This window comes from Corapipo altera, unplaced genomic scaffold (genome assembly GCF_003945725.1).
Source record: "Corapipo altera isolate COAL_440 unplaced genomic scaffold, ASM394572v1 23, whole genome shotgun sequence".
In the NCBI taxonomy this organism is placed as follows: Eukaryota; Metazoa; Chordata; class Aves; order Passeriformes; family Pipridae; genus Corapipo; species Corapipo altera.
Window position 1 is genome coordinate 10,438,111 of NW_020884878.1, and position 14,377 is coordinate 10,452,487.

Sequence of the window (14,377 nt, forward strand, 5' to 3'; positions counted from 1 at the left end):
ATCAGAGCGTGTTTCGCATAAGAAAGCTTTCCTGCCTAGGAGAGGCATCTTTCCCCAGAGAGAGTTTCAGATGTTTTCTCCTCCTGCATTCCAGAGAAACACTCCCTGGCATGAGAAAAAGATAAGTCCACAGACATGTCAAAGGCTTCCCGCAGAGGGGGGCACAGAAATTATGAGCTCTGAGAAGAACAGAGGGTGTGTCTTTCTCATGCCCACTGTTTGGAACACTGTTAGGATAATCTTCTTTTAAGTCTAGTGTTCTTGACTTTGGAAATAAATTTACCTACAATCCTTCCACTGCCTGGAATTTCAGGGATAACTGTGTGTTACCTTACTTCACACCATGCTACAGAAACTGCTGAATAAACTGCCCTAAAGAATGTGTCTAACCCAAATAATAATGCTGAACAGCCAAAATCAGCCTGTCAAACCTGTCCAAGCAAGACCAACCGAAAATTCAAAAAGTTTATCCATACCTCTCATAGCTCTGTATAACTTTTGTGAGAATACCAGCTTCCCCCACTTTGTATTTTATAAGAAAAACATCCCTCAGTGCTTATCAGCTGGTTAATGTTGGCATACTGATATGTCACCAAATAGCTGGCATGCTCTTGAAATGGGGAGTGGAGCCCTGGCCTCTCCTCCAAAAAGACGGCCAAATGGAAGGGCAAGGGAGCTGGTAACACCCCTACAAACATTCTGTACCTTCTCCCTCCCTCCCAATCTCCCTCCCTTGTGCTTCCCCTGCCTCAGTGAATTGTGACATAGCTTTTTATGTAAGGAGGTATTTAAAGCAGGATTGGATACTGCTTCCACCACTGAGTAGCTCAGAGCCTGCCTGTAATATAATTCTCATGGACAACTGGATCTGTGGGGCCACATCCTGACAGGGTGACAAAGGGCTAGATGCAAAGTGTTTCTTGTTTTCTTGTTTCTTGTGAAAGATAGAGTATATTTACTGGAATATAACCCTCCCTCATTATGCCATTTATGGGAAACAAAATTCAGTGTTTATAAAGCAGTTAATTTATAACAGACAAAACCAGATTATCACTCTTTGGAAGGGCAAATATTTGTTCAAAATCTTCTATATGGGACAGACAACTTCTTCTCATTTTTAAACACAGCTGATTGAGAAAAGTAACAGAGGAGCTACCTAATAGGTAAGACAAGATTTATACGAAGCATTTAGATTGTAAAGGGAACTATTATTATATTTTTCATGCATATATATATATGCAATTTTACATATTTACCAGTGAGCCTCTAGATGTGCAGTTTTTAATGCTCTAATGTCTTCAGAAGAAAAAGGCATTTGCACAAGTAACTTCGTTAATACTGATACTACTAGAAATAAGTATTTCTTAAAATGGAAATAATGTTCACTTTGTTCTAACACAGTTTATTAATTAACTGTCTATGCATAAAGTGAGTTACCTAAAATTAGTAATAAGTTTTATGTGGGTCTAAAAATATGAGTCTATAATCTTCAAAAATTCCACCTTATTGTTCCCAGTACTGTTTTTTCCTAGTTCTAGAGGACATGCTTTATTTCTAACTGTTAGTAGAGGTGAATGATACAGCTGCTGTAATGTTAACTTTAAATTTTTGCAATCTCAGATTTGCAGGGAATATTTAGTGCAACTGCAAAGTTCTTATTCCTGTGATGTTCATTACATCCAAATAAGTAGCATTTGTTTATGTTACTATTTGTGTATGCTGTTATCAATCTTTTGAGTGTTGAATGGTCTGGGATGTGCCTGTAAGGAGAGCTTCTACATTTGCCCTGTCCTTTCAGTCTGAAACCTATTTGTGCTGGGATGGCAGAGCCCTCTGGAAGGCAGCTCACCACTTTCCCCATTCAGTCCCTTTACATCTCATGGGGGAGCTGGTGGCCCACTTGAACCAAGTACTGTCCCCACCAATCAGAGAGAGATGCAACAGTGACATCTGCCAAACGCAAATCTCCCAGATGTTGCACCAGAATTGCACTATGCCTAGAAAAGATGAGGAAGTGCTGGCACTCTGCAATGCCTAATGAGCATGATGCTCTTTTAGAGGGATGGACTGCGGCAGAAAACCCTTTCTCTGTGACTGAATGGGATCAAAAGCAATATTGTCCAATCCCTGCTTCTGTGCTAGAGCTGACTCGGCAGTGTCCAAAGATCCTTCTTTGAAGTAGGGATGACTCCCAGAGGAAAGAACTTCCTCCTTTGCTGCCAGGGCAGGCACAGCATTGCAGCAGGAACAAGACCTCTGTGTCTGTGTTACTTCCCACAGAAATGGGTCACTACATAAGCAGCAGAAATGCCCAGCAGTTACTGCAATAGCTCTGAACTGCACTGCTTGCAGTCCATCAGTGGACAGTGAGTACCCCAACTGTCCAGAAATCACATGCACCATTTGAACAGGAAGGCAGGAGCTGAAGTCAAGTCATTCTCTTCTCTATTCCAATCCTGCAAAATCCAGACACTGAGAATCTCATTGAAAATAAACCAGGAGTTAATGGGAAAGAAAAGTAAAGAAAAAATATTCACTAAATATTCACTGCATATTTTACTCTGTTCTCTGTCTGCCATGTTATGCCTCGAGAGGAGGCATAACATTCAGGATTTCACTGCCTCCCGATTAAGTCATGACAGCCCATCTGTGTTGCACCAAGTACAGAACGTGACCTATTATCTCAAAAGAAAATAGCACACCACCTGACTGCCAAAAGCACCCTGTGACTTGGCACCTGAATATCTCAGTACTCACATCAACATACCTTTTCAGGACTAACTCCCACAGCCTAAATTAGCCAACTGTGAAATTCAGCTGAATTCTGAATAAATTGAATAAAAGCAGTTTTCCCATATGCCAAATCACAAATTATACAATGACCGTAATTTGCTGTACAGATCCTTAACTTAAAAGGAGTAGTTTACAGTGCCATGTGATTCTAGACTATTGAATCACTTACTACTTTAAAGATGGACCATATAATCTATCTTTTCATCTCATTTATCTCTGCATGCCCCTGCTATACAAAAGGAATCTGTGCAGGCTTGGTAATCTTGGACATCCTGCTTAATTTACAATCAGAAAATGCATCTCCAAAGACTGTGGCCATTCAAAATTTTTCCACAAGGTGCAATTCCACACTGCTATATGGGAAAGAATTCATATATTGCTTTAATGGAAAGATGGATGATAATCATATTTGCATTTCATGCTTTGAAAGTGCATTTCATGTGCAAATTTACACCATTAATGTCTGATGCTAAAGTTTTCCTGAGGTCTCCTCTAACATGTGTCCAGTTTTCTCCAAATGTTTTGTTGGTCAGATGAGAGACCCTGTATTAACTTTTCTCAGAAATCAAAACTGGTGTAAAATACTGTATTTTTAAGCATAGAACAATTGCTTCATCCTTCTGCTACTTGACATTGAAACATGCTATTTTCAGGGAGGAAACAGCACCAATGGACCTATTTCAGCATTTGCTGGACAGAGAAGTAGAAAAGAGCAGGGAATCCTATGGCATGTGATCAGGAGAACGATCTGAATGGAGTGATAAACAAACTAAAGCAGGAGGAAAAGTGAAATGAAATTATGAAGGCCAAGCATATTTCCACCACATGCTGCCTAGAATTCTTGTGCTTACAGATGACATCAATTTCCCAGGACGAAAGCTGCAACACAGCTTTTCAGTTTTCATCTTTCATTTTCCATTTTTCATCTTTGAGCTGCATATTGTGCTTGAAATCTGGGTTTCATTTTGTAAAGAAAATACAAGTGAGCAATGGAAAATCAGTGAACTACTTGTGACATGAATCACCAATACCAGAAGATCATGATATCTTTTCTGGATTAATTTAATTATGTTTGAAACTCCTCTCTTTCACTGATCCAAATTTGACTTATCAGACAGGAATGAGATCTTAGATTTAGAATATATACCCTGAACAGCCAGAAAGACCATTTCATTACACCTATGGCCTTTTGACTTGTGAAGAGAAGAACAAACTAAAAAGTCATTGTGTTGCTTTTCTTTTTTTCTAGAGAAAAAAAAGAGCTCATTACTGGATGTCAACATGAAAAACGGAATTTACCTGCTCCTCTTAAGTGAAATATGTGTTGAATTCATCAAGGCTGGCATCAAACCTAACATTTCAAAAGAGGAAAAAGACAATAATTTCTTGGAAAGAAGTAAAAATGTCAGTATTTCTGAAGAGTGGTATCCTCACAAAAATATCTCTAAGCCATCTGAAGACCAAGGTCTTGAAGACTTCACTCTTTACAACTTCACTGAAAAGACTGCAAATTTTGGATTTAACCTCTACAGAAAAATTGCAATGACACATGATAACAATGTGATCATCTCTCCCCTTTCTGTATCAGCTCTCATGACTGTTTATATGCTGGCAGCCAAAGGGGAAACACACAGACAAATAGTAAAAGGTCTAAACCTCCATGCTTTGAAGGACAGCATGGATCACCAGCATTTAGCAGCTTTGTTTAAACAACTGACAGATAAACTCACAATGAATCAAGAACTTCTCCTCATGCAAGGTACTCTTTCTTTTATCCAAAAGGACTTCAGACTCAAGGAGTCTTTCCTGAATTTATCTAAGCAGTACTTTGATATGGAATTCCTGAGAGTGGACTTTGAAAACTTTACTCAGGCAAAACTTCTCATAAATCAAAACATTTACAAGAGGACCAAAGGAAAAATCCCAGATCTTTTTGAAGAGCTTGACCGCCATAATAAATTGCTACTTGTGGACTACATTGTCTTTAAAGGTAATAGCTGGTTTTATATTGGAAAATTATTATTTATTAGAAGAATCAAAACTCTAACTTCAGCTACATTAAGAGGAGCTTAAATGAATTCAGATGTCCTGTTTCTGTGTCTCTATCTAGATTTACTTCCTTCCTTTAGGCTTATTTAATAGGAAATGATTTTTTATGATAGGGAACCACAATTCTTATACGCTTTCTTCCATACAAAAGTCTCAAAGCGAAAAAAACCCCCTTACCTCAGTACATCCCCAAATGATCTCTATGACTCAAAAGCATGTTTAATTTTCATTTATCCACCAAAATGAAAAAGCCTTGATCGCAATACTCTTGAATGCTGGATACTGGGCATAAAATTATGGACTAATTTTACATAGTACACAAAATCATTGAAACAAAAATAATTTTTCTATTTCCATCAAGAATCCCTTTCCCCAAAGGAACCCAGCTACCCCATTATACTACCTACGAGGGGAGGGAAAGAAATAGCTGTGATGGGCACAACCATTCTGTGGAGAGGTCAGTGCATCACTGAATCCCCATCCAAAGGACTGTATAATAAAATTACATACAGGATATTGAACAGCTGGTAGAGAATTTCAGAGAAGGTTACATGTCGATAAAGGTCAGATGCTCACCAGGCATTTAATAAACAAAGAGAGTATCAATTCTGAACCTGAGTGGAAACTAACCAATCTTAGAAAAATATTTCCCTTCTTTCTGTGCAAATGAAGGAGTTTGTGGATTACTTCCTTTTCCTTTTTCTGATGTAAAAAAATTCTATTAATAATTTCATGTACTGAAATTGTCATCCACTTTTCCCAGATATGACTGACAGCCACTTCAACTAGATACAGAAAATATCCTATAGTTTTTTAAGCTTTTCTGAACATTTTTCTCAACAAATCTAAATGCAAATAATGATTTAATTTCTTTCTTTCCTCAGGCAAGTGGGTCTATCCATTTAATTCCAAATTCACAGAAACTGAGACTTTCCACATAAATAAATACAGAAGTGTACAGGTACCCATGATGTTCAAGTCAGATAAAATTAATTCAACTTTTGATGAGAACTTAAGATGCACTGTGATAAAGATACCTTACAGAGGGAATGCCCACATGCTGATTGTTATCCCAGAAAAAGAGGGAGACTACATTTCACTTGAAGACCATTTGTCTACAGAGCTTGTGGAATCCTGGCTTGGAAACATGAAAATCAGGTACTGATGGTACTTTGACACCCATGGGCCCTAATGCCTTTGATGCCTATTGCAGCAAAGCAACAAAGCTCAACAAAGATTAGCTGGTCTTCCTAAGCCTTTTCACATGTTAGCATCTCTGTGGCATTAGGCATCTACAGAGCAGAGGTTCTTTAATGGCCTGTCCACGGCCCAAGTGTCACATGAAAGTTTCTACTCTGGGGGGACAAATCTTTGACTCATCTCAGAAGTGTCTGTCTTTCTGAGGGCATAGTCAATGTAGTCTTTCCATATTCTTCCTTGGGTATTCTCTCTCCTTAAATATAGCACTGACAGGCAAAGTCCACAATAAATCTAAACATGTAGCACATTTATTACACATTTCTTACCAGGGAAAATCCAGAGTGACTGATAAATTTGAATGTGAAAAGGTAAACCCAAATTATTCCTGTGGAATGTAATTCCTGAAGCGACAATTATTTTCACCAGTCAACAAATAAGTGTGTCATCCTGGTATCAGGGCACTTTTAAGTGCCACTGGAACTATTTTATACAGAGAAGGAAATGATTTCTTGGATCACTGGCAGTTAACAGGTCAGAGATGACTTTCTGCCAACCTAAATGCCAGCAGAGACTCTTCAGTGTCTGTCCCTTCTTTCTCTGTATAAAGCTTAATTCCTGAGTAGTGTGCATTTCAGCAGCCAAGTGTTCTACTGCATAGTCCAAGTTTGCAATGAATTTTTTTTTAACAGAACACTGGATATTTCAGTTCCAAAGTTCAAACTACAGCAAAAATACAAGATGAAAAAACTGCTCCATGCTCTTGGAATTAAAAATCTCTTTACACGTAGAGCAGATCTTAGTCATCTCACAGATCAAGAATATGCAGCAGTTTCACAGGTAAGCCTTCCAAAATTCTTGCTATTTGGATTGTAATAGTAGATAAATGGCCCAGCCAAGAGACTGTCATACACATTTATAGGGACACTAATACCAAAGTACCTCATCTGCAATCTACACACCTTATTCAGTATGGATCTCACTTCAAGTATGAGGTGTACAGAAGTAAGGGACAGTTATATCTCACACATGCTCAACACCTCCCAAAGCTAATCCAGCACAGGAGAAGAGCTCTGCCTCAAGAGGAATATGGTTGACAGAGAAGGAGCACAACTGCACAAAAACTGTGAACAAGAAAGACATTGTAAATTACAGTCAAATGGTAAAAGCCAGAGCACAGAAGGAAACCCAGAGGGAACTCATCATACACAGTCCAGAGACAGGTATAATTCTCAAAAAATAAAGAACTTTAGAAAGTTCGAATTATAAAATCTCAAAAAGGTAACAGTGAGAAAGAGAAATCAAAGCAGTCCTGCCTATTCTTCTGCATACCATGGAAAATTAAAACCAGAATCTCCCAGCAAAGCACTGGCACAACATAGTTGTACTCCAACCAAATGGATGTTCCACTTCATATGCTGGAACTTTTAAAGATCTTTAAACAGGCAAATGCAAGAACAGTGAATGGCCAAAAAGACAGGAACACAGCCCCAAGGAAAAAAAGGAGGAGGAGCTACTTAGTACCACTATTTAAGGGAGAGCAAAGACGAATTTCAATATATTGTTAGAAAACAGAGGCAGAACGAGAAGCAGAAGAAATGGAAGACAGAGGACTTGACAATCACATCAATATCAAGAAAGATCAGGTCTGTGTGACAAGAGATGCCTTATGAGAAAGAAACAGCTAGTCTATAGAAAAGACAACTTGCTGATGATAGAAAATTAAAAGGCATGATCAAAGAAAGGAGATAAAAGACACACTACACAGAGAAACTTGTACCTTCAGAATGGAGTGTGTGGAACAAGATGAAATGCAGTTAATGCTAAATACAAATTACATTAGAGTAGAAGTAACAAAATTTCTGAAACAAGATGAATTTATAAACGGTTGAGGAAAACAAGACCCAAATGATACTAATCTGACACAGGATTTGAAAACATAGCTTTATAAACTTATGTAAGGTGAAGACCCTGGCTCCATCTTCTTTGCATCCTTCCTCAAGGTATTTCTATCCTATGAGAAAGAAGAATCCAGGTGCTGCTCTTACAAGTCTCTCTACACCAAATCCTTATAGAAGCCTTTGGGATTGGCCAGTTAATAGGGTGGTATAATAAACACCTCTATATAAGTTTCAAAAACTCTAATGCCCAACCTCCAGGTTTTCAAAATTGTGCTGGCTTAACAAAGCAACCTTTCTGGGAAAATGTAACATCCTAAGAAAAAATACTTAATGGATGAAAATTGCAGTGATTTTCAGTTTGTTATAAACTATTTAACTGTTGGGAAATACAATGGCAATCTGCAGCACTTTTCCACCCTTCCTTGTGATCATATAACTTTCATACTGTTTCTCAGCAGTTAACTCTATTGTGTTATGAAAAAATCACACTTTAAGAGTAGCTGCTAACTGGTATTAGAAGCAATATGTGCATCAGCTCCAAAGTGCCAAAGGAGCATCCTGTCCCTGTGAATCATGAAAACCAAATTCATTATTTAAGAATGTTTAGCAGAGAGCTCAACACTGGTGAAGTCCTTTAACTGTCTCATATAAGTAATTCCTAGAATTAGGAGTATGGGAGTTGGAAATCCACCAGCTGACCAGGCAGTTCACCAAACACAGAGGAAGCACTCAAAAGTATATGCAGGCTGAAAGAACAAAATGGAAAAGAATCAGATTCTGCCAGGCTGCGATTTCAGTGGGAAGGTCCTCAAACCAAGCCAGGATTGTATCTCATTGCTGCACATATTTAATCTTTCCTACCAAACCAACAAATTAGAAATATATAGGGAAAAAAAGCCAAGGTTGATCCATTTCCCTAAGCTCTCACAAAATCAGCTGTGGATGACATACCCAGCCAGTGTTTGTGACTGCTGAAAACACTCCCTATTTTTGAGAAACTCTCCCTTGCACAGTTAGGTGTCAAAGAGGAGCACTATACAAATGTAATGGTTGCTTCACGCTACCAGCTGCAAGAACAAAAACCCCAATCTCTAAGTGAAGTCTATGCTCAGAAGCGTGGAAAAGCACAATGACTCCTGAACTCACATCCACGATGTGAGTATTGTGGGCATGGTGGTTGCACTAATATCTTTGCTGCTGAAGTAGACAGCACATGGGTCTACCAGTCTAGCAGAGTTAGATTGCACTGACCCACCCACATTTTTAATCCTTAACAGAAGCCTACTTCAACTGAATGCCTCACTTGGAAAAATATTCTTCATGTTAATATTTATTTCTGTCACATATTTTATTTCTACCTTGTACTTCAGGTTGTCCAAAAGGCAGTAATTGAAGTGGATGAAGAAGGAACTGAGGCCGCAGCAGCCAGTGGGTCAGAAATAATTGCATTCACGGTGCCTCCTGTCATCAAAGTGGACCGACCATTCCTTTTTATGATTTTTGAAGAAACTTTTAAAACATTACTGTTCATTGGCAGGGTGGTTGATCCAACAAAAATGTGAATAAAGGTAACAGTGTCTATTCTTTGGTATGTAAGAGGCATTACTTTTATCTTATTAATTTCTATTAGAATAAAAAGACATTGAAATATGAAATGTGAAAACCTGTTTTGTCTCTCTAGCTAGCAGCAGGTCATCTTAGTAATTATTAATGCCAAGTAACAAGCTAAATTCACTAAGGCTCAAAGTAGCAAAAATGTGACTTTTAAAATCTGTCTGAAATTAAAAAAAAAAACAAAACAAAAACACAGAACTGAACTCAAAAATCAGTATTTTAGTGATGTATGAATAAAACCCCAGATTCATATGCCAAAATATTCCCAAACACTGCAGTTTCCTCAATGTTATCCTCTGTTGCAGAGACTTAAGAGCCTAGTGACTTCAATGTTAGCATACTTCTGCCACTTACAAAAACAGAAGCAGTATCAAGGCCTAAAACAGAATTTATAGCCTCTCTCTAGAGATCTTTATAACTGAAGAAATTGCACTGAGTCTATCATAAAGTCTACTACATTGTCTGTGAGTGTGACCTCTTGAAGTGTTTATGCAGGGTATCAAATCACCTCATTCTCTCAGAGTACATGATGTGCCTGCTTTGAAAATATTCCCAGTATTAAAAACAAAACAATTCATAAAAATAACAGGTATTCTGAATGTGGAAAATCTGGCATGTACTATTTCATAACGCCAAGCTGGGCCTCTCCTAAAACCAGAATTTCTGCCTGTAATATCATCTAGATACCAGGGTGAGCTATGTAACAGGACTTTATGACTGAACTATAACCGACTTTGGTAGGAAAAAAACATACCTCCATAAAATTGGAATAAATCTATTCATCCTAGAGTCCAAAATATGTTGCCAAAATGTTACAGAAAAATATTTCCATAATCTAAACACAATTCCCTTTATTCAAGTACAGCAGTGATTTCAACAGAACTGCAAAATCTTAACATTCAGTAAATTTTAATTAGCAGAGTCCTATATATGAATTATAGAACAACACAAAAATCTACTTCTAGCTTTATATAACTAACAGATCTAAGCCTTATTCTGCTTGCTCATATAACCTTCACAAAATAGATGTCAAAAATGGAGCAGAAGAGTGTTCAAAATCATTTGACACAGAGCTTCAAAGATGTCTATTAGTAAACACACATAGACAGATGCATCCACAAGAGAAGATACAAAAGATAAATTAGAGGATAAAGACGGCAAATCTAAAAAAATCACCTCAGTTACCATTAGATGTCTGGGGTAAGACATTCACAAAAGGACTTAGGAGGCAGGCTCTGGCATCTGACTGCACTATGAAGGTACATCTAACCTAACTCCACAAGGCAGTATGAATGTACCCAGAAGGAGAATCACTCCTTCCTGCTGCTGGTGTATATGAGAACCAACCAATTACACCGTACAGTTGACCTTCAGCTGTTATTCTGGACCTAGAGGTGATCAGCAGGTAAAAACAATGCTTTGAAGGGTTCAAAAGCATTGGTGCCGTTTAACAGAACTAACCTAGAAGGACTGTTTGGATGAAGGTCTATATCGTGAAGGACTGATGAAAGTATGCACAAGACACCAAAGGTATTCCACAAGGAAGATGCCTAGTCCAAAAAACATCTAAATAGAGCATTTAAATAGCAAGAATTTATTGCATAATAGGGTTATTGAGTGGAGCATGTGTTATCAGTATTAAATAAATTAATCAGTTAAAAATTACAAACAAATGACAGCCAATATGAAACAAAAAGACAGACTGTATACAGAACTCATTACATGCTTTTAAGGGGGAAAAGAGCTTAGATTCATTTCTGAACTTACTGGTTGTTTTGCATTGCTCTAGTAAAGGCATTGAAAGGGCAAACACAGTTTTGTGTCCTGTTCTGCAGCTGGCTACTGCTGGTCTCAGTTTGGTCCCTAGCAAAAGTCAGACTAAGAACAGATTGAGCAGTCTCCTGTGGCCCACGGGTGAGCAGCTGTAGCTGGCACAATGAGTTAGTTGTCCATGGGGAGCTGGGAGTATCTGTTTTCATCACTGAGACAAAAGTAGAACCCAGAAGAAGCCAGTACAGGTCATCTGTGTATCTATATCCACACTGAATGTTAAACATCATAATACTTGCAGAAGCTTTTAAAGAAATCTGTCATTTACAAGATCCTACACCAGGCTGCAGAACAAACTGAAAACTTGAGTGTTTCCACAGAACCTAAACAATGTCTGTGACTTAAGTCAGAATACAGGTAAATCCAACCGTGGTGTAAGAAGCTTAAGAATTCAGAGAGTGAAATATTGCCAAATCCAAAGGCACATTTTCTACTTCACACAAGACAGCATACATCCAGCATTATTACCTTTTTAAATAAATACCCTCTATGGGTAAATGCTTTTATTTATTTTAATTATAAAAGATGCCCTGAGAACTTTTTTTCAAGAACATGCATGTACAGCATTGTCCTAGGTTTTATTTTGAGTAAATCATCATTCATGTTTTTACATTATAAAAAGTAACCACACGCGCATATGCATACACAGATCAGATCATCTTTATCATACACCAATAAATTTTAAAAACCACATATTTCTGATATCAGTATAGTAATGCTGCTTCCATTTTGGAATAGAGAAGCTGACAATAGCTTCATAGGTTCTCTCTCAAGTATTGGCATAAATAGCACTTTTTAAAATAGGATTGCATGTTTTTCCACAGAGAAATTTTGATAGAAACATTAGCATTAGTACAAACAAATGCAGATGACATCACTGAACCATGACAGTTTGCAATTACAGCTGATTAAAAACTGGATTCATTACTATAAATTATTCAAGTGAAAATACAATCTGAAATACTAAAAATCAAAACAAGTATTTATACAACAAAACTTATGAAATAAAACTTTTTTTTTTACATCATCTGGAGACATTTGCTTTTAGATTGCTTTGAAACTTATACAGAATTTTTATGAACTGAGTACTTGGAAAAGCATTAACTCCAAATTCACAGCACACTGCTTCTAAGGTTTATGGCTTTTTTAATACACTGATCAATAGTTCTGGACTTTGGTCTTAAATCAGATTCTTTAAAATGTGGGATTATTTTTTCATATTCATAACAATTCTTTCTATCACTTGCATAAAACATGGGTGCTAAGAGTTCCTAAAATTGTAGATAAGCCAATTAAATAATGGGTATGTGCATTCTAAATCTAAGAATTTGAACTACAAAGGCATAACAGAAGAAAACAAAACCTTCTCTTTAGCTACAGCAGTAAAGAGTACATAGCTGAAGTTATATTCCATATCATTTCACAATTCTGCAACCATTACATTGTTTATCAGAACATATTTTACAGTTTGGAATTTTATTTAAAAGATTTATTTAAGAGTTTTAACATCGCAGGATGTATTTTATTCATTCCAGGCATTAGAAAGTCCCATCAGCTGCTTCCAACTTATCTCACCAGAACATTGCTTCCACCAGTTTCTGGTTCCCTCTTTTTTCTGTCAGATGATCTAGGAGTTTGATTTTCTGTTTTTTCTTCATACAAAAGAAGAAACATACATCATTTGTTGTTGCTATATTATTAAATAACATAACAAACTTTTTGTGTGCAACATTTTAACATAATTATTAGCTACTGTGCTTTAAAAATTACTAGTTGCTCTACTGCACCCACTAAAAAAGCCAAATGGACACATTCTGAGGGCATTCTCCACAACAAGGGTGAAGTTCTCCATTAAGTTGTCTACAGAAGGTCCTGCAGAGATCCTTCTGAGTGAGATGGCTAAGCTATTACAAGCAGTCTGCTCATGGCTACAAAAAAGTGCCAGAGGTCTCCAGCCCAACCCACAATAAAATCTGGGGAAAGTGAAGATGGGGAGGAGAGAGAAACTTAGAGCTCATTACTGTGTGATTTCTAGGTCATCTGTTGACCACAATGTCATCTGGGATTTTTCATGCCTTAATTTTTTAATCTTTAAATGTACTGTTTTTCAGCTTCACAGAGTCATAGCTATGTCAATTAAAAACTGTTTGTATTGGTCAGAAATATTTCAAACAATGAGGTTTAATTTTTAAAACTCTGCAGAAATATTAATTTGCATCAATATTTTACAGTATCATTTACATATACACAATATATTGTTCTGTTTCACCCTTTTAAAACAGCTGAATATTTAAAAACTGCATATATTGTATGATAATATATCAGTGTCAGGATACCTACCAGCTTCATCATAAAAATGTGATGCAAAACATATGCCATTCCCACTGGACCTCAGAACTCCTAGCATCTTAAACATCAGCATGAAAACATGATTAGAAGCTGTAAGTAACCAACTCAAAGTGTTGGAGATCAGTGGCAGAACTATTTCATTTTGTGCTCAATTTCCTAAGCAATTATATGACTGGATGAAAGACAGTATATAACATACTTACACATATAATTGCTATAATATGGTCATGCACCAAATTGGATGTCTAAAGGTTCAGCTGTGGACATCTTATAAAATACTGATATCAATTTATTATTAAAAAATTAATTTCTATGCAACAATAAACTATTCCCACTTTTTAGAGGATGGAAAACCTGTACCACTCATTCTTGAAGAAAGTTTAACTGAAAGGGAAATAAGATCAGGCAATATTTGTATGTCTATAGGCAAGATGCAAGATTCTTAAGTGCTGTCTATAAGGTGGATATTTTTATTGATTAATCTATAAAGTTTCTAAATAGTTTTAAAAAACTGGATATTGAAATCAGTCATATTACAGCAATGTAAACTCAAGCAAAACAGATTATATCTATCCTAAGTTGAAAACATTCAAAAGAATATAATAAAGCTAAACAGCACAATGATACAAGATTGGACTACTTGA

General features: G+C 36.9%; 2 protein-coding genes across 6 annotated transcripts in view; one reads left to right on the forward strand and one right to left on the reverse strand.

The window, feature by feature from the left end:
• The first annotated feature begins 856 nt into the window (after positions 1-856).
• On the forward strand, positions 857-9,595 carry SERPINA10 (serpin family A member 10). Its single transcript, XM_027637573.1, has 5 exons — positions 857-1,163; positions 4,043-4,783; positions 5,727-6,000; positions 6,732-6,879; positions 9,311-9,595. Exons 2-5 carry the CDS (start codon positions 4,075-4,077, stop codon positions 9,500-9,502), a joined length of 1,323 nt encoding a protein of 440 aa, XP_027493374.1. The 5' UTR covers positions 857-1,163; positions 4,043-4,074; the 3' UTR covers positions 9,503-9,595.
• A 2,287-nt stretch (positions 9,596-11,882) lies between these two features.
• Positions 11,883-14,377, reverse strand: part of PPP4R4 (protein phosphatase 4 regulatory subunit 4) — a 68,729-nt gene continuing 66,234 nt past the window's right edge. For 4 of the 5 annotated variants that reach the window (XM_027637565.1, XM_027637567.1, XM_027637570.1 and 1 more), the window contains one exon: positions 11,883-13,036. In XM_027637565.1, the coding sequence (XP_027493366.1) occupies positions 13,012-13,036 (25 nt within the window). In that variant the 3' untranslated portion in view covers positions 11,883-13,011. Of the gene's footprint in view, positions 13,037-13,724; positions 13,792-14,377 lie in introns of those variants that run through there. The other variant, XM_027637566.1, reaches the window with a different exon arrangement.